The sequence below is a fragment of the Columba livia genome, chromosome 2 (genome assembly GCF_036013475.1).
Source record: "Columba livia isolate bColLiv1 breed racing homer chromosome 2, bColLiv1.pat.W.v2, whole genome shotgun sequence".
Taxonomy (NCBI): domain Eukaryota; kingdom Metazoa; phylum Chordata; class Aves; order Columbiformes; family Columbidae; genus Columba; species Columba livia.
The window spans coordinates 107,361,626-107,379,882 of record NC_088603.1 but is presented as its reverse complement, the minus strand read 5'-3'; the positions used below and the strand labels follow the sequence as shown (position 1 = coordinate 107,379,882).

General features: G+C 38.4%; 1 protein-coding gene across 2 annotated transcripts in view; it reads left to right on the top strand.

The window, feature by feature from the left end:
- GNAL (G protein subunit alpha L) overlaps positions 1-18,257 on the top strand; it is a 202,848-nt gene that overhangs the window by 134,331 nt on the left and 50,260 nt on the right. For both annotated transcript variants that reach the window (XM_065053105.1, XM_005514032.4), the window contains exon 5: positions 2,999-3,096. In XM_065053105.1, the coding sequence (XP_064909177.1) occupies positions 2,999-3,096 (98 nt within the window). The remainder of the gene's footprint in view (positions 1-2,998; positions 3,097-18,257) is intronic.

Here is an 18,257-nt window from a genome sequence, read left to right as displayed (position 1 = left end):
GGCTTAGCCCAAAGCCAGCACCTTTGTTAGCTCCGCGGCACCTGCGTGCCAATGAGGTGGTCATGGTTGGAGGAAGAGGTGATGGGCACTAAGTGTCTACAGGAATGAGTCTTGGGGACTGGGGAACAGTTGCTGGAAAGCTGGTCAGGCCTAGGGATTGGCAAAGGCTGGTGTGGTGACTGGATATTGTCCTGTGATGGGGAGTAGGTTGAGATTCAGACATGTTTGGCACATGTAAGCAGGATCTTCCCGTGTGCTTGACTGTGTGCAATGGGAGCCTCCAGCAGCTGAAGAGAAAAAAAATACTGAAGAACTTAGAGCAGATGAGAAAAGGGTTAAAAACAAGTGTGAAAAGTCGGATCGTGGTACTCAGTGTCTTGAAATGAAAGAGGATTTTTCTGGAAGGCTTTAGTCACCTGGGAAAGAAGGATCGGGTAGCTGTGTGGGAGGCAATTTGCAGGCAAGTGTACTCCTCTGCAGTAGATCGGTACATTTTAATGAGGTAAGTATATTTGCTCCATTTTATAGGGTTTGCTTTGGACTAGAAGTCTGGAAGTAATTTTAAATAGACTGCTTTGAGATAATTTAATGGTCAGGTAAAAATATTTGAAGCATATAACATGGAAACCGTGTGTTTACAACATATTTCTAGGGTCTCAGAAGCTGAGCTTAAAAGATTGCCTCTTTTCTAGAAGGGTTTTTTAAGAGTAAATAAAGCTCATACAGAGGATGTAAAAACAGAAGTGAAGTTAGAAACTGCTGCAGCTGTGCTTTTTTTTTTTTTTTTTTTTTTTTACTTATTTATTTGCGTCTGCCACCATCTCTCAGTCCATCCCACCTTGCAGGAAGGGAAGCTTTCACTCAGTCATCTTCTTCCTTTTCCCATCCCCTTCCCATAGGCTGTGTGGGGCTGAATGGGGCTATTTTTCAGATACAGGCTCTCCTCAGAAATGGCCGTCCAGGCAGGTGGCATGCATTCGGCAGATGCCCTAAATATCAATAATCGAGCATAAACCTCAAGTTTGTGGAATGTTCTGTGTTTTCTGATATTTATCATTTTGACTTTTCCAATTGCTTCTTTTTCTTGTAGTCGTGCTCGCTGTTATGTGTGTCCGCTTTCTCCTTCTACTTATTTAGTTTGATATCTTGCCCTTTCTTGAGCTTGTTTTTGCTTTCCTTCTGCTGTAGGAACAGAGAGTTTTTAATAGCCATAGTGTAACTTCAAAAGGTGGATCTGCGGATCTGCAGTGTTTTAAACAATCATTACATAAGTCGTTAAAATAACAAAGACAAAATAAACACATCCTCAGGATGGTGAAGAAGTACGTTCCAAGGGCAGTATAAGCATCTGCCAATCTCTAACGTCGCTTTCTCTTTTCTTCCAAGACTTTCTGTGAAGGTTTTTCATGCATGCTTTAACATCTGCTTTTCTCTGAAGTTTCGAAAACTTCTTAAAGAATGGGGGTTTTCTCCCTCTTTACATTGTGCACAATATAGTTGAAAGGAAAAAAAAAAACAACCACCACACTTCTGGGGTTATTCAGGACTTCCGTTGCCATGTTCAAAGCTTAACTAAATAATTTTCAGTACTAGTTTATTCTGAAAATCTCGTCTTCTGTTTTGCCTCTCCCCTAAAACGTCACCAGCAGGTCAGAGGCAGTTGCTGAGGAGCGGAGTGTCACCTTCTGTGTCACCTCACAGGGTGACGTGAAAGGCTGGGGAACCCATTCAGGGTAAAAGTGAACTCGCTGTGCTGCCGAGATCTCTAACTACCAACTTTGTGTTTCGAGGGGAGTTTTTATTTCTGAAGAGGTGTGTGATGGGGCTGGCAAACAACTGAGAAAGTTTCAGAATTCAGATATTTACACAACATTTTGACAGTGTTATGAAGTGAATAGTGGTGTTACAGCCAATTTACACGGAGCCAAATTGAACTGTGGAAAAGCCATTTGTTAGGTTTCACAAGTTTATGACTGACCAAAGGACTCTTGATGATTTAGCAGCCATGTTGAGGTGTTAGAGAGATTACAACTTGTGTGTTTAAGTTGATATACTGCTTCAACAGTTTGGTTTGAGGGAGGAAAGACTCAGTCATATAACGAAGGAAATATCTATTTGTCTAACCATTCTATGTTTGATTTTAGAAAGCTTTAGCTGGAAAAACTCAGTTACAGTTTGACTTCCCAGTAATGATATACCATAAAATGGACTCCCAGCTTGAAAACAAACTGGGGCCTGTGGAGCTCCAGAGCAGCGGCTGGAGGAGCCGGCAGGCAGGGTCGGGCCTACCGCCCTGCATGTGTGCTTTCTATACAACAGAGCTATGGCTTTGCCGTCACCCAACTCAGCTTTGATTCCTCTTTCAAATCATTCTGAAATAAGCTTGCGGGCAGATATTTCTGGATGGGGATGCTTGGGATAGCAGGTTGGAAAGGCACATTGTGCCAGGCGGCTGTGTGGAGGAAGCAGTGTTGAACAAAAGCTCTCAAAGTCTTGCAACCAAATTATTGTGTTTCATGAGAAAATACTGAGCAGCGGAAAGCTGTGTTTTTCAGGAAAAATTACACAATCTTTTTAAAGTTACAGACTGTTGTTTTGGTTTTTTTTTTCTGGGAAACTAATGTTTATAATCTGAGCAGCTTTTTGCATCTTTTTTATTCTTTTGCCATGACAGAAGCATAAATTTAGTTAAAAATTAAGTTTGTGTGCTTCTAAGTAACATTCATACCTACCTTAAATTTTATATATGGACTGGTATGTACATTGAAGATAGTCTACATTACGTGTTATATACTAGAAAGTGTCAGCACCCTTATGTTCAGTATATTTTACTGCAGTTTTGCTAATAAATGTTTTTTGCTTTTCTTCTTTAAAGGTGTAATCTATCATCCTGCAAAAGCATAAAGCATGAAAGTTGGAGGGAGGGAGCAATGCATATAGATTAGGGATTGAAAAGATTGGGGAATGTTCTCTTATTTATTGCATTTTCAATTTTCAGGAATTCTTTGAACATGCAAAAAAGCTCTGGGATGATGAAGGCGTAAAGGCATGCTTTGAGAGGTCGAACGAATATCAACTGATTGACTGTGCGCAGTAGTAAGTATTTCTTTTTCTGCACTTAATAGCCAAGAATGCAATCACTTCTAACAAGTTAGAAAATATAGTTTTATTAGCAAGATCTGAGAGTTTCAGTGATTAACATTTTCATTTGCTGTAGAGCCCTGGCATGTATAGCAGAAGTAATTCATGGTTTTATCATAGTTTACTGTTAGCATACAACTAAATATTTAACAGCTAATAAAGATGAGTATGAAAAGACATATTTAATATTTTTAGTATCTTTATTCCTTTTGAAATAAATTTACATAACACGATTTCAGTTTAAACTATTACTTTTTAAAAATGTATAGCCAACCTACGAAAGACGCTTTGTTTTAAATTCTGGGACTTGGTGCTGAAATTGCTCTGCATTTTCACATTCCATTAAAGCTGCTGAGATTTTTACCTAACCAGATGCATACCTGCATTACCAATATATTTTCGGGTAAGGGGGAAATGATAAGCGGTATTGACTTAAAGATAGTAGTACATTTGGTGTTCTCTCCTTCGTATACATCAAGTGAAGAGGTATATGTGTGTTGTATCACAGTCATAATCGTCAAACGGGTTCATCTGATGCGAAATGTTCTGAAAAGAGATGTGTAGTAGATTGCGAAGATGCAAATCATAAATACATAGTACATTGATGCAAACAGATTAATCAGGAAATAGTCCATTAACATGCCAGCACTACAAACTCAGCTATCCTCAGTAATAACCCAGATCTGAATTAGACTTTGACCAAAAATACACATTTTGTGTGAGCCGCTGTTGCGAAAATGTGTGCTTTTACAGTTGCTATGTCATTTAGGGTTTTCAGAGAGCATACTCCAGCATGTTATGATTTGTCTAATTGGCAGTGTGGTCAGGAACAATGCCACAAGTCTGTTGTAGCCCAAGTGTTTTGTTTCTGTGTCCTCTCTGCTCTCGGTGCTGAGGCTGAAGAAGAGGAATCGGGCCGTATCGCTAAAGGACTTGCTGCGCTTCTGCCGCAATGGGGAATTTTGGTCCTGTGGGTCATAGTTACTTTTCCCTCTTTCCACACTGTTTTTGGGAAAGAGGAGGATCCAGCAATGATTCATCGGCACATGGAAGTGAGGGAAAATTACATATGTATGGGAAGGAACTTATTTGGCCTCAGTTGAGTGAATTTACCATAACTTGGGCATTTGCTCACAGTCCAGAGTGGCTAGAAATGTTTCATTTCAGTGGTTGTACACAAAAAACTAGAAGATTGTCCTAAATCGTGGTCAGTGGGTTTCCCCTCTGCCCTCACCCACCACTGCTGCCATGCTATGCTTGCTAAAAAATCCAAACTGACTGTTTGTCTTATCTATTAATACGTTCAAAGAAGACATCAGAACAGTAAAATACAATAATGATAGGTATTTTAAATAAATGAATTCCAAACTTAATTTACTGATCAGTAAAGGTTGATGTGTCTCACTATCCTGCTTTGGAAAACAGTGTTGAAAGGACCGGGCAAAAAAAAGGAAGATATTGAATTATATTAATAGTATTTATGGCACTGTGCTTTCCCTTGGAAAAATGATGGCTATCTGCAGGCTTTGAAAAGGAGAATGTTAAGTGTTGTATTAATGTACAAAACTAAAACACAAATGGGGAAAAAAATGGATCTAGAATGAAGTCCCCTGCCATGAAACATAAAACTAAATCCTATTAACTTCTTTCATAAAAGTTTAAAGGAAGATTATTGGGGTTTTTTTCTATGTATCTTCCCTCCATATCTTCTAACTGGCTTGCTTTATTCTGGGATTACTTATTATAGTAGTAAATATGGTGCTTGCATAATTCTTCACCTTCAAGACACTTTATGAAATAGTATTTGATACTTAAATACCCCTTGAGTCTATTTATTCCTTCCATTTCATGATCTACCTGAGAATGTAACAGCTAAGTGACTTGTCCATGTTTACAGGCCTTGAGTGTTAGAGCAGAGACTTGAAACTTGGGAACAGCCGTGTCACTGATCTGTTCCAACAGCCTTTTTCCCACAAGCATTCATGATTTGAAATGGTGAAGTGTAACCTTAACAGAAAGAAGACACTGAAAATACACCCAGCTCTTACCTGCCCCTCCATCATTTCTTGAAAATGGAAGTGCTGCCAATAGAGCCAATGAAAAGATTTAAAAGTTGCTGTGTCTTTGCCTGTGTGCGTTTTTATATTGCACAACAATGGTAGTTGCTTTACACGGAAGAACGTTTCTGTGCCGGCATTGGATGGGCCTTATTTGGAGTGGCGGGGTTGTGTCTGTCTTGTAGCTGATGGAGCACGTGACACAAAGTTAGAAATACAATTGTGATACAAGCATACGTGTTCTTATATGCACTGAGAAACCCCTGACTGTGAAGGTTGCTGTCTTTCTGGCTCAGCAGGAGCGGGTGACGTTTCTCTCAGAACCTGTCCAGGGTCAACTTTAATAGGTGAAGGAAAAAGGGGAACGGGTGTAATGCTGGTACGCATGCTTACTGTGGGGTTTTGGAACATCTGCAGTGCTTTCTTTACATTGGCTCTGGGAGAAAACATCCCATGCCATCAGATAAATCCTGATATTTTACTTCATAGTGAAGGAAGAATATTATCAGTAGGTCACCAGTAATTTCTCTGCTTTTAAAAAAAAATTTAAAAAACCTCAAAACCTAAAAAATCCCAACATGTGTTAAAAGTATCGTTGGACTACAAGTTGGGCAGCTGACTTAAAATACTGAAAAGCGTGGTTAGCAGATTATAAAGTCAGCTGCCCAACTTGCTGACTGTTAAGAGAGTTACAAATACAGTGGAATAGTTTAATTTGGCGGCATTACAGAGCTTCTGTATTTTTAAAACTTAACCTAATTTTCATTATTACTGTGGGAGACATATTTGGCTGGAAATAGAGGTAGTAGAAAGACACAAAGGCAAATGTTTTATTAACATTAGGCCTGAAAGTTGCTTTTCCTTGATCTTTAATGCCCTTTTAAATTACCAGGGTACTGTTCCTTCATGGAAATGAGGATGAGGGCCTGCTTGTCAGACCTTTTCAATGTTCTTACATGACTCTCCAGGTATCTGCACTTTTTCTAAGTGTCGTGTTGGTACATGATGTGATATTTGTAACAAATATGAATCTGTGACCAAGACAGAGGTCAGACCTTGTGGTCTGACAGTGTTAAATGGATCAGAAGCCAAGACCTGAATTGTTCTTTATCACTAACTACAAAGATATTTATGTAACTCTGGGAGGAGGTGGGAAGTATTGTGTGACCATCAGTCATATTTTTTCCTTAATGACCTTCATAAATTTCTTTGAGATTAATATCGTAAAATTGGCTGGTTGTTTTCCCTGTCTTCTCAGTTAATATTTCTTTCAGTTAAATATCAAGTTTAATTTCAAAAAATGGTGTTTAATTTGAAAAGTTTATTTGATTCAGTTGTGTCCCCATTTGACTTATCTAGATTTCAGTAGGTTGGTTTTGTTTATAACGATAAATCTTACACCTTACTTTGATTAACTTTAACTTACTTTGAACTATTTTGATTATATCTGTATTCACATGCTTTATATTCAGCAAATTCTAGGTCTATAAGGGACTTGCAAATTGTGATTTAGTGTTGTTTTGGCACTGAACTGTCTGGTCTATAAATAATAGACCAAACCATGTTCATTAAACATTTATTGGAATTCTAGGACAGTTTTCTAAAAGATAGTTTCCTATAAGATGAATGCAACTCCATTTTTTAATATTTCAGTTTCTTCATGCTAGTTATCAAATGCCCAAATTTTACTGTGTCTGTGGAAAGGAACTTCAAAGCACAATTCTACAAATGTAGAGGAGACCAAAACAAATAAAGGTCCAGGTATTATGGCCTTCATTTAGAAGAAAAGACCCAGAAAAGAGTTGATGTGATGAGTTGATTATAAGTCTTTATAAACTTCATAAATTTAAGTAAATTAATTTATTTAGCAATGAAGAGGTGTAAAATTTTGTTTTAACTGGTAGCATAGGTAAAATTATAGGTTGTAACCACCATTTGGTGTTACGTATGTGAGTGGGTTGACTTCACCCTAATGCTGGTGAAATGGTTTCTTTATTATAAACCCCTTTTCTTGAGTGCAGTCCACACTGTGTGCGAGTTGATGGCTGCTCTAGCAATCCCAGAAAAGCCACTGAATTTAGACATGTGCCCACAGACAGCACTGAAGTTAAAGACCTTTGCAGAACTTCAGTCGCCATTGGGGGATATCAGACATCCCCAGTCTGGTGATGTCCGTCCATTGTTTTGATAAAGAAAGGGTTCAATTGTCTTCGTTTTAGTTACTCAAATGTCAGTTATTCAGATGACTGCATAAAATCAGTTGCAGTGATCAGAAACAGGGTGTGGGGATACTTTCCGTGCTTAAACACTGTCATGGGACAGTGGTAGTTTTAGAGCAGAAGAGTAGACAAGCAGAGCTGGGTGCTTTTGAAAGGGGAGAAAAAAAGACAAAACTAGAACTTGCAATTCTGCTTTCAGGCCACACACAGTTTGCTCAAGGCATTGTTGCTGGAGGCAAACAAACACACAACTTTCAGGTTTATTCAAAGGTTCCAGACTGTAATTTTGCCATTCCTTTCACAAGAAATAACAGCCGGTCTGTGCATGAGTGGTCCTAGCTGGAAGGGTTGTACTTCAGCTCACTGAGTTCGTTGGTGTAGGGAGTAAACTAAGGATTTAAGGGGACCCTGCCCTCAGACAGCACTTTATACCAGTTTTTCCATCTATCTTTGTTTCCTGATAAAATACGCCACTTCTGATATAGTTAAATGTGAAGGCCTAAATCAGTCTCTCTCCATTTGGGCTAATAAAACCTGATTATCTAAGTTCTCAGGAAAGCAAACACAAGGGATGTGAGCTTGGCCAGAGAAAATTGATTTTATATTTCACCTGATATACATGGAAAAGACACACCTCAAGTTCTTTTTCTTTTCAGTTACTCTAATTTGGAGAAGGTTTTCAGCCAACTTCCGAGGTATCTAACCTTGTATTAGTTGGAGTAATTGGGAAAAAAAGTTCTTTTTGGTGTTGTCCACAGATTCAGCTCCTGGTGTGAGAAAACATATTATTGGGTTTTTTCTCAGCAGCAGCGCTTCTTGAAACCAAGCATATTTCTGACTTTCCTTGTGCTCTCCTAGACATAAGGTTTAATTACTAGCGTGGATATAGTCAACCCTAAATTCTTGCTTACAGTCTGAGGTCAGAAAACCTGCATTGGCATGATCTGCTTCTTTTGTCCAGTGTGGCACCTTAGTCCGGTGTGTTGGTATGTACACAGGCTACACACGTGACTGTAAATAAATATGAGCATTAGTGCAATTTGTGCACTTAGTGTAGCTTCAGGATTTATTACTTAATACTGCTTATTCTAGGGATTTTCCTAGAAGACTGATTCCAAATTGGATTCTGCTAAGGCTCTCACAGAGACGGGTCACACACAGGCTGACCGATGCAGAGGCAGCTCCATCCTTCCCACAGTGCCCTCCCAACACCAGTTGTCAGTCAGCCCACGCCATCTGCAGCCATGCTGCTTGTTCTCGATATTAACTTTTCCAGTGCCAAAGTCTTTATTCATTGCTAAGTCCGTCTGCTTTGAATGTGCCATATACAGTAATAACTGCTGGTGTCTTGATGATATCAAGCAGTTTTTTATTCTGGCAATGTGTGAGGCTTCAGCTTTCCCAGCTTTGGTATTGGAATAGCAGAATTACCTTTTTTAAAATTTTCTTCCTTACCGTTAGAGAGTAGGAAGGAGGTGCTTTCTATCATGTCAGCATTTTTGTGTGGTTTATAATTTCTACCATATGTAGCATTGCATGTAGGGATTGTGCCCTCTTTTGTGTATTTGTTGCTGTGCCCCCCATGCACTGTTTAGCTCTGTCTAATTTAAGAACATTGAAAGATGAAGAAAAATAATCTCTTGGACACCCTTCAGATCCAAGTTGAAATTGTGCTGAAAAATTGTAATATTTTGCATAAAACTGTCACTGATAATTGGCTGTATTCATTAGTGACTGACTGTTGCAGCCCATCAGACCTTTCTGATACTTCTCATATCATATGCCTTTGTCAAAGGAGATGCATGAAATTGGGTGCCTTCAATTGGATTTGTGTTCTCTCAGCCCTGTCCTGGGTTTCTTCATAGTAACTGCTGTGTAGGAATAATTCAGGTAGTAAAGGTCACAGGAAGTCACCTGAAAAATAGAGACCCTCCAGAGCTGGATACCTGGAGCTCCATAGCATCCCTGTTCTCTACAGCTGAACGAAATGAGAACAGTTTCTTCATCATTTCTGTTGTCCAGCAAAAGGCCAAAAGAATCTGATCTGGTATGCATGACAAAACTGCAACAGAAATTATGAACACAGTTACTGTTGAATAAGGGACTGTTTCCTAGTTTACACACATGTCCTATTTCTAAAATCATTAATCAAGCAACCTGTGTTTAAACCAACAAGTAACAAAGATCGATAATCAGAGTATCTGCACCACTTAGCGAAAATTGTTAAGGAACTTTAAGTCTTTTGTTTTTTTTCCCAGAGGAGCAATGTGGTATCTGTATGTTCTGACATCATATGAGGCAAAATCCCAAATTATTTTCTTTCAATCTGCTGGCTTTTCAAACCACCTGGGAGTGCTACAGTCTATGACACGCTGCCATCTCTGTGTCTGGAAAGTCTTTTGATGTCCTGTTGCTCCAAAACACACCACCTACGTGTTAACAATCCCGGTGCCAGACTCAGTCCTTGTAGAGAAAACAGAAACGGAGAGGGCAGACGATCAAGTGAATTTGTGCAGATGTCCATCATGGAGCATAAAATGTGCAGCTTCAGGTTTGCAAAGTCCTGTTTGCGCTTTCTTGGTTCGCTGCGTACTTTGAAGACGCCGTGGTATTTCTTTGCGTGTGCCTGAGAAAGCAAGGTGGCTCATTGAAAGGGAAGCTGGCCCATGAAATACAGCTGCTGAAATCACATTTCTGTTGTGGAAAGGAAGGGAGCAGAGGGAGGGTGGGAAGGAGTAGCTTAAGGAGCAGGAAGGAGGAGAGAAGTTGTCTTGCATACTGCTCAAAGCATTGTTGTCTAAAGATCTTTGAAGTCCTTTATACAATGGCAGTAACTTTTATTTTCAAATGTAACGTAATATGAACTCAGCTTCAGAGTCCTGTTTGAAACATGCTTTTTATTGGCAAACTAGAGCCAGAAGGTGTGAGACAACTCAGAACCCCCTTTCATCTTCACTTTTTGTCTTTAATAAAATGTATTTCATCATAATGGATGGTAAAGTAAATGTGAATGTATGTATGGTAATGTGAGGTAAACATACTGATTATATGCTAGAGAATATTATTTGTAAAAGCAGCGATTCTTTTTAAACTCGGTAACTGCTTATTAAATATAGGACAAATACTTTTTATTTACAAAAATGAGGAAAAGTATTAATTATAAATGTCTCATTTCTTGTGTAACTAAAATTTTGATAACAATTCAGGAAAACTATAATAGTGTGATTTTCTTCCATCTAAAATTCTGTTCTGGTTCATATACAAACAATTCATTTGTTCATTTTTCTTTTTAAGAGCTCTCATGCGGTATCATTTTCAAACCTTAAAATCTCATTACATAAGTTAGAAACAAGTTTTGATTGGTTAATTCATGGACAGGTTTTCTTCACTTACCTGATTTAAACTATAAACCTTAACCAACCAGTGAACTGATATTTAATGATAGAAAATAAATAAATACTTATAGAGTAATTATTTCAGCCATGATCAGTCTTCTAAACAGAGGTGTTTGCCAGATGGGACAAAAGTCATTCTGCAGTGTGTAACGCTTAAATTTTTCACTGTTTACTAACTATTAGACCACACTCTTGAGAGGCAGAATTGTGGTTTCCTAAAATATGCACTGTGAATTCTCTGAAATAACCTTTTCATCTGTCACTGTGATTTTGTTGTTGTTGTTTCCCTTTTTGCCCTCACAAGGCAAATCATTAGGCTTAAGCAATTCTGTCTTAATTTTGGTTAATCAAAATGTGATGCTGATGTTATAGTCCTAGTAGTTAGAAGCACCAAAATATGGAAGAAGCAGCAGCTGTAGAAACCCGCAAAATGCTGTAGTGTTTCCAGTTTGGAGGAAGTAGCGGTATGAAAGGGTTGTCGGGCACTGGAACAGGCTGCCCAGGAAGTGGTGGAGTCACCATCCCTGGAGGTGTTTAAAAGACGTATAGAATCATAGAATCATTTCAGTTGGAAGAGACCCTCAGGATCATTGAGTCCAACCATAACCTAACTCTAGCACTAAACCATAGATGAGATTCTTAGGGACATGGTTAGCAACAGTGTTAGGATAACGGTTGGACCCAGTAATCTTAAAGGTCTTTTCCAAACAAAACAATTCTGTGATTCTGTGAAAATACTGTTCACAAATAGCCAGTATAGCGTACTGGCGTATTTTAGCTGCTTTAGTTCACAAATGCTTTCCATACCTAGAGAAGACAAAAACATTTCTCAAGTAGTTTATAAACACAGCACACTCTCTGTCTTTTAAAAATTAATGGGACAAGTATTTTTCCTATTAACCATTGGAGAATCCTTTAAGCAATCCTAGATGAGTTGCTCAAATGTAACATTAAACCCCACCTGTTTCTGTGTGCATGATGGTCTGTTTTAGAACATGCAGAAAAGTTGGAAGTGTAAGGCACAAAAACATAAAGTATTCCTTAACCTCGATTTAAGGTACTTAAAAAGTCTAAAGACCATGCAAGTTGTGACAAATGCATGAAAGTACACTTTGACTCTTTTTAAACTGCTTTAGTAAACATTTCTAGTTTCCTCTAAAAAATATGGCAAAGCTGACTTTATTCTCTTGAGTGTTCATTGTTGCCTAATCAAGCGTATTTTTCAGTTTTTCCTGAAGGTCTGACAAATGGTTTTCTTAATTCTTGTCCTGTTTGCATACACAGTGTAATAGTAGGTGCAGGACATGTTAGTCTAACACAGCAAATCAGCCCATTTGGAAATACAATCCATTAAATGAATTAGAGGATCACAAATAAATCTGTCAGCTGAGCTTGTCTGCATTTACTTTTCTGTGTTAGTACCCTATATTTGATTTGGAGATACGTTTTTCTGTACCCCTTCTGGAGAGATACACTGCAGACTTCCAGAGGCTTATATGTATTTGCAATACACACTTCAGGTGCTTCTAGAGCCTGAGAAAAAGCCTGCTAAAGAATTGAGGCACTCAGCATCACCCTCAGTATATATGCGCTTAAAGCCTTAATATCACTTAAAACAAAAAAGGAGCATTCTGTTGCATTTATTATTCAAGAGGAAAGGTTCTATTTATTTTCTATCACGGCAGCGAGGACAGAAGTGAACAGGGACTGGGACAGGGCTGAGTCAGTGAACTGGCACAGTGGGTCGTATGACTGGTGAAAATGGCCAGAATCTGGGATAGTGAGCAGAGGGAAAAGAAGGCTGCTCTGTAGGGCCATTTTGTTTGAATTATGTGTATTTCAAATATAAAGTCTTCTTAGAATATATGAATGTAAAACAACAAAGTTAAAAAGCAGTCTTTGAAAGTTGCCTTGAAGTTGATGTCTATCTAGAGTATAGATAACTGCCAAAAAAGAGAACCTTAAAAACTGTGCATTCCCTACTATCAAGTCAGAGTAAAACCGATCATCAGTTACAGTAGTTGTGCTGATACAGCTTAACCCCAGAAGTCCTGATTGTGAATCATTGCTCAGCGTCAGCATCTCAAAACAAATGAAATAAAGCTGCAGATGTTGGTTATCTGAAATCTGCCTGCAGGATTTATGAGTAGATTTCAGAAGGAAGTTGTAGGTCACTCTGTCAGTTCTGGTGTTATTTATATGCTGTTCTTGCTTTAGGATTCTTCCAGTGTGTGCGTGGGAGAAAGAGTAAACTATGACCAAAGGCAGCTTCATTATATTGCAGGGAACGTTAAGAGTCACTTAGATTTACTCCACTGTTCCAGCCTATGTAGATTATACAGAATTTAATTCAATCTGTTCATTTACAATTCATTGTCAAGTGTGTGTGTGTTCTCAGTGGAAGAGATCAGTTGGTTAAAGAATACTTTAGCTATTAATAAGCTTATTATGTAACACAAATGTATTTTGAATTTTTTCTGTGGGATTTTTTTTTACTATGCTCTAGAGGAAAGTGTGTTCCATATTCTGTTGCCTTGAACCTAACCTACTGCGAAACATTTGTTTACATAATAAATTTAATATAATACAACAACTGTATAATAACTGTAACAGCTGTAAGTTGGATGCTTGAAAAAGAAATAAGAGCACTGAAAATCTGATGGCAAGTTATATATTGTCAAGTTATTTACGCTTGGGATTCAACTTTCTTTAAATGCGGCATGCATTTTTTCTGTTAGAGATGGTCAGCTTTTCTTTTTTCAATAGACGCTTTCACACCACTGGATTGTGAAAGGTCAAGAGTCATATCTCTTCCTTCAGGAACTACTAACTGGCCAGACTCTGCACACATGGGCTCCTCTGCTCTAATGTATGTACACAGCCTTGTTTATGTTAGGATCTACAAGAAGCCGTGGTTTGGGTGGCTGTGTTTTTCTAAATTAATGCTGCACCAACAGATTGGAGAAAAAGAAAGATGTTGGAATGTAGAAGAGATAAGATAAGAAAATAAAATACAGTTTATACTCTGCTGGAAAAATATAAAGGCTAAGCCTCTATGCTTGACAAAGAAATTATACACCTCAGACTAAACCAAAATAGAGTCGTGGTATTTATCAATTTGATTGTAATCCCAATTTTAAGGTAAATCATACTGGGAGACTAAGCACTTTAAGGGTGTCTCTTTACTTCTTATAATTAAGTTAAAGCTAATTTTGTTCGTTTTAATACAAGACAATAATGATGCTGCCAGAATTTTTTAAAAGTTTATTTGACTTTAGAGAAACTGTTTCAGTTGTGTCTATTGTAAAAGTATTCTTTCTGATTTAATTAGAAATGTTTGTTTTAATGGTGGGGTTTTTTACACAAAGATTAATTTGAGCCTAAATTAAGCAGTGGAAAAGAAAATACATATAACATGTATCAGTAGACTTTCTGCTTAATGGGCACGCCAAATAATTGTCTTCCAGAATAAAATCTGTGAAAGTTCATTTTTCTAGAATTGGTTCAAAAATTAGGTTATTCCTCAATTTACTAGTGCCCTGACAATTTCCCTATTTGTAATCAAAAAAGAAAGGTGATCTGAAGCAGCTATATTTAACTGCTAACGCAGGAAAAGGTGAATCTTGAAATCAGTTGTATGGGTTTTCTGAGAAGAGTTTTCAGTTCTGGTTTCCGTTCATGAACGTTGTGAGGGAGGTTGGGGGGTGTATTTCTGTTTTTCAGATACTTTGTCGCAGCAAAGGAGTTGGGCTGAATATCCAAATAACATTTAAGTACAGTTTTCTGACTGAAGACTGCTGATGCATTTCTTGACTCCTTGCCATTTTTGTCTCTGTAAAAGGCGGCTTCCCTACCTTTCTTCTGATTTAGAAGAATGTGTTTGGGGTTGGGGAGATCTGCATCCTGGACATCAGCATCCTGAAAGTCTGATGCTACAGATTTTGTTTTATTAAGTTTCCTTCCAACCACGTTGTGAACAAGTTTAGTGATCAGCAACGGGTGGAATTTCTTGGCCTCCACTTATTTACTGGCACAGCTACGTCAGACCTGCAGCTGCCAACGCTACTATAGCAATTATTAAAAAATAGTTTGTTAGAGAGCAGTAGTGTGTTAAAGAGCACTGTTGCCACTAGGGTTTATTCTATTTAGGGACTGTAGAAGTAAGCTGTGGTGAAAAAGGAGCTACGTTACCCAGAGTGACTTCTGTCGTCTTTGAGTTTGTTGGTCTATTACCTTACATTGTCAGGGTCTCAAACTTTTTTTTCAGCAAGTTTACCATATACTAGATTTTCTCCATGAACTGGGGTCTGCTTTGAACGACTTTTCTCTGAAGAGACAGTTGCCAGTGAACAAACATTTTGCTACATTCTACAAAACTGGCAAGCCCTGGTGTGAAGTAATTACAGTAAACTATAGTTCATTACATCAGCATTGTTACTATTGTTTAAAAAAAAAAAAAAAAGAGAGGTCAAATGTAGTCCTTAGTTTTCCCCCAGTTTCATTTTCTGTTAAGAGCTACATAGAAGTCTTTCGAGTTTGTTTGGGTTTGTTTGTTGTTGTGTTTTGCTTTAGCTTGTTTTACGTAGTAGATACTCACCTCTTTCCTCCATGGTTCGTAGGCAACTCACGCTTGTAAAGTTGCGCATCAAGGCGAGAGGTTCTTCAGTGGAGGCCACGGTGCAGAGGGCAGACAGAGCATACATTGCTGCCCGTCAGTGCCAGCCAACACAGGCAAAGGTTTAGGGTTTTGACCCGGTAGTACTTCAAAAGTAATAATTAACAAAATATGTTGTGTAAAACTGTCAAGCATGAGACCTCTATTAAAGCTTATTCATAGATACTGGTTAACTTATTTATAAATACATTATTCTGTGCCTCCAGCAGGGAGCTCATCGTAATACACAATATGTTGAAAGAGTGATCATATGATAATTAAAACTAATTTTAGGAATGCTTTTATGTAAGTTGTAAACAAGTTATACCTATATAGAGGATGAAAAGAAGAAGAAAGATAAGATTGTAGGTGAGCAAAGATAAATACCAGGTTTAGAAATGCAGCAAAAATAATAAAGCACTAAGTATTTTTAGGCAGGAATGCAGTGTCTCGAAGCACTGGACCAACACAAAACCTTGCTAGTAGTCTCTTATATCTGTTTAATGAAGGCATAATGTTAGATGTATGAGATTATGCAATATCAGGGGGTTAGCCTATGTCCTGATGGGAATGAGCAGAATGGATATCGAAGGGGAAAAAAAACACCACCACATACGATTCCGAAAACAACCGCAGAGAAAATTTGCTGGGGAAATCTTCTGTTTCCACACACTATGAAGAGCACAGCACAGGTGAATGTTCAGAAATTTGACAAAATACACAGCTACATTCCAAGCAATTAGCAAGCCTGGCTAAAAGTCAGTTACAGGGAACAGGATTAGTATCATTATTGTGACATTATCATGAATCTAAAGGAAAATCTTCAAATATAGAAAGAAATGCCTTCAGCAACAAAGAAAAAATCAAAAAAAAAAAAAAAAGTCTATAGACATTCTGTGAATTTATTTAGGAAGGAAGGATTTGAAGGACAGTTCCAAAAGATACATGAGTATTAATGGGTTCAGATTGGAACATAAGAGGTTCCACTTTAATTTGAGAAGAAACTTCTTCACAGTGAGGGTGACAGAGCACTGGAACAGGCTGCCCAGGGGGGTTGTGGAGTCTCCTTCTCTGGAGACATTAAAAACCCGCCTGGACACCTTTCTGTGTAACCTCATCTAGGTGTTCCTGCTCCAGCAGGGGGATCGGACTAGATGATCTCCTGAGGTCCCTTCCAATCCCTACCACTCTGTGATTCTGTGCGAGTAGGCTAGTAGCGCAACTCCCTTTCCTTCTGGAGGAAAATAGAAAAGGCTTTTCAAGTAAAACGTCCCAGTTTCATTCTGCCTATAGTAAGATTGATTGTACTTGTCTTTTTCTGTGGGTCTCGGAGCACTGGGAAGGGTTTCTCTTTTAATAGGTGTGTTACTGTCCTCTTTGCCTGAAAAGGGAGGATAAGCCCACCACAAAAATGATGGGTAAGAACAGTGCTTTTGTAGGCACAACGCTCAGTATTTCCCTGTACCTTGACAGAAGTCCCTGAAAACTTGTGAAAGAGATTGTGACTTCTTCAGAGGACTCACTGGCTTTCTCCAGCTCTTGGCGAGTTAAGAATTGCTGGTCTTTTATCAGTTTTATCTCTTAAAATGGAAATGGAGGCAGATCTTGCTATCACACTGTTTTGGAAAGATTTCACCATAAAAAGTGCTTCTCTCCTGGAGCTTTTACACCTTACAAATGTTCAACAGTTGTCACAGCAGACAACTTCTGAGCAGAATCCCGCATGTTTGAATTCCAGTTGTTTTGTCCTTTTCCCTCTGCTCCAGTGTGCGGACCTATGACTGACTTGCAGCTTTGATCTAAAGTGTAACTGTGTCTCTTTTTGTTGGCCGACATGTTTCCCTTTATTCTCTGCACTTACTAATAGTATCTGCAGACCTGTTTCTTTGTTTTACCCTGTTTTGTTCGTCCATTGTTTTATTCTTGACAGATTGACCATTTACTATGATATGGGCCTCTGGGCTCTTGAGATAGGTAATGTGTCAGCTTGGTCAGTCACAGTGAGGTTCACCTATCTACTTGTAAAGTTGGCTTGTTCTGTCTACTATTCCCAAGCCTCCTTTGACTTTTTTTTTTTTTTAAATAAATTCATGCTTTTCTATTTTGTGTAATATGCATAGGCAGAATGCAGGGCTGTTCATTCAGAAATTATCATGTAGCTGTAAAGACTAAAGAGCACTGTAGCATTTTTCAGGGAACTAAAGGCTTTGCATTGAAGAAGTTCTTATATGTGATTTTGTTACTAGATCCTGTTAGGGAACAGGTCATTATCAGACCCATCCAACCCAACTTTGAAATTACTTTAATGTTTGTATTGTGTAATGCAATTATATTTTTCTGTTGTTCCTAACACATTTTGAGGCTGTAAAAAATACCTTGACAGGAGTCTGCTTTCTGCGTAATTCCTATTGTGGCAATTCCATTCTATCCGGACATGTGGCTCCTTCTTAATACCTTGTGTGATGAAGGAAGAGAACGTTATATGTAGCAATTTGCTTGATAAGAGCTAGATCTGGGTGTGCATGACAGAGAGGGCACTGTTTCCAGAGGAACCACAAAATTCGGTTTATGGGATGGAGCAGGGAAGGAAAGAGGAAAGGAGAGAAAATACTTCCTTTTGTTTTAGACCGACTTCAGCAGTACAGTCAGTACTCCATGCATTTTGAAATGGTTCTGCTTTCTGCTGGGAATCAGCCATAAATCCGATAGGGAAATAGTGGCAGATGGAAAACCTGGAAGTGTTGCGGACGATTGCAAACCCTTACCATATCCTTGTGAGGATTTGATACAA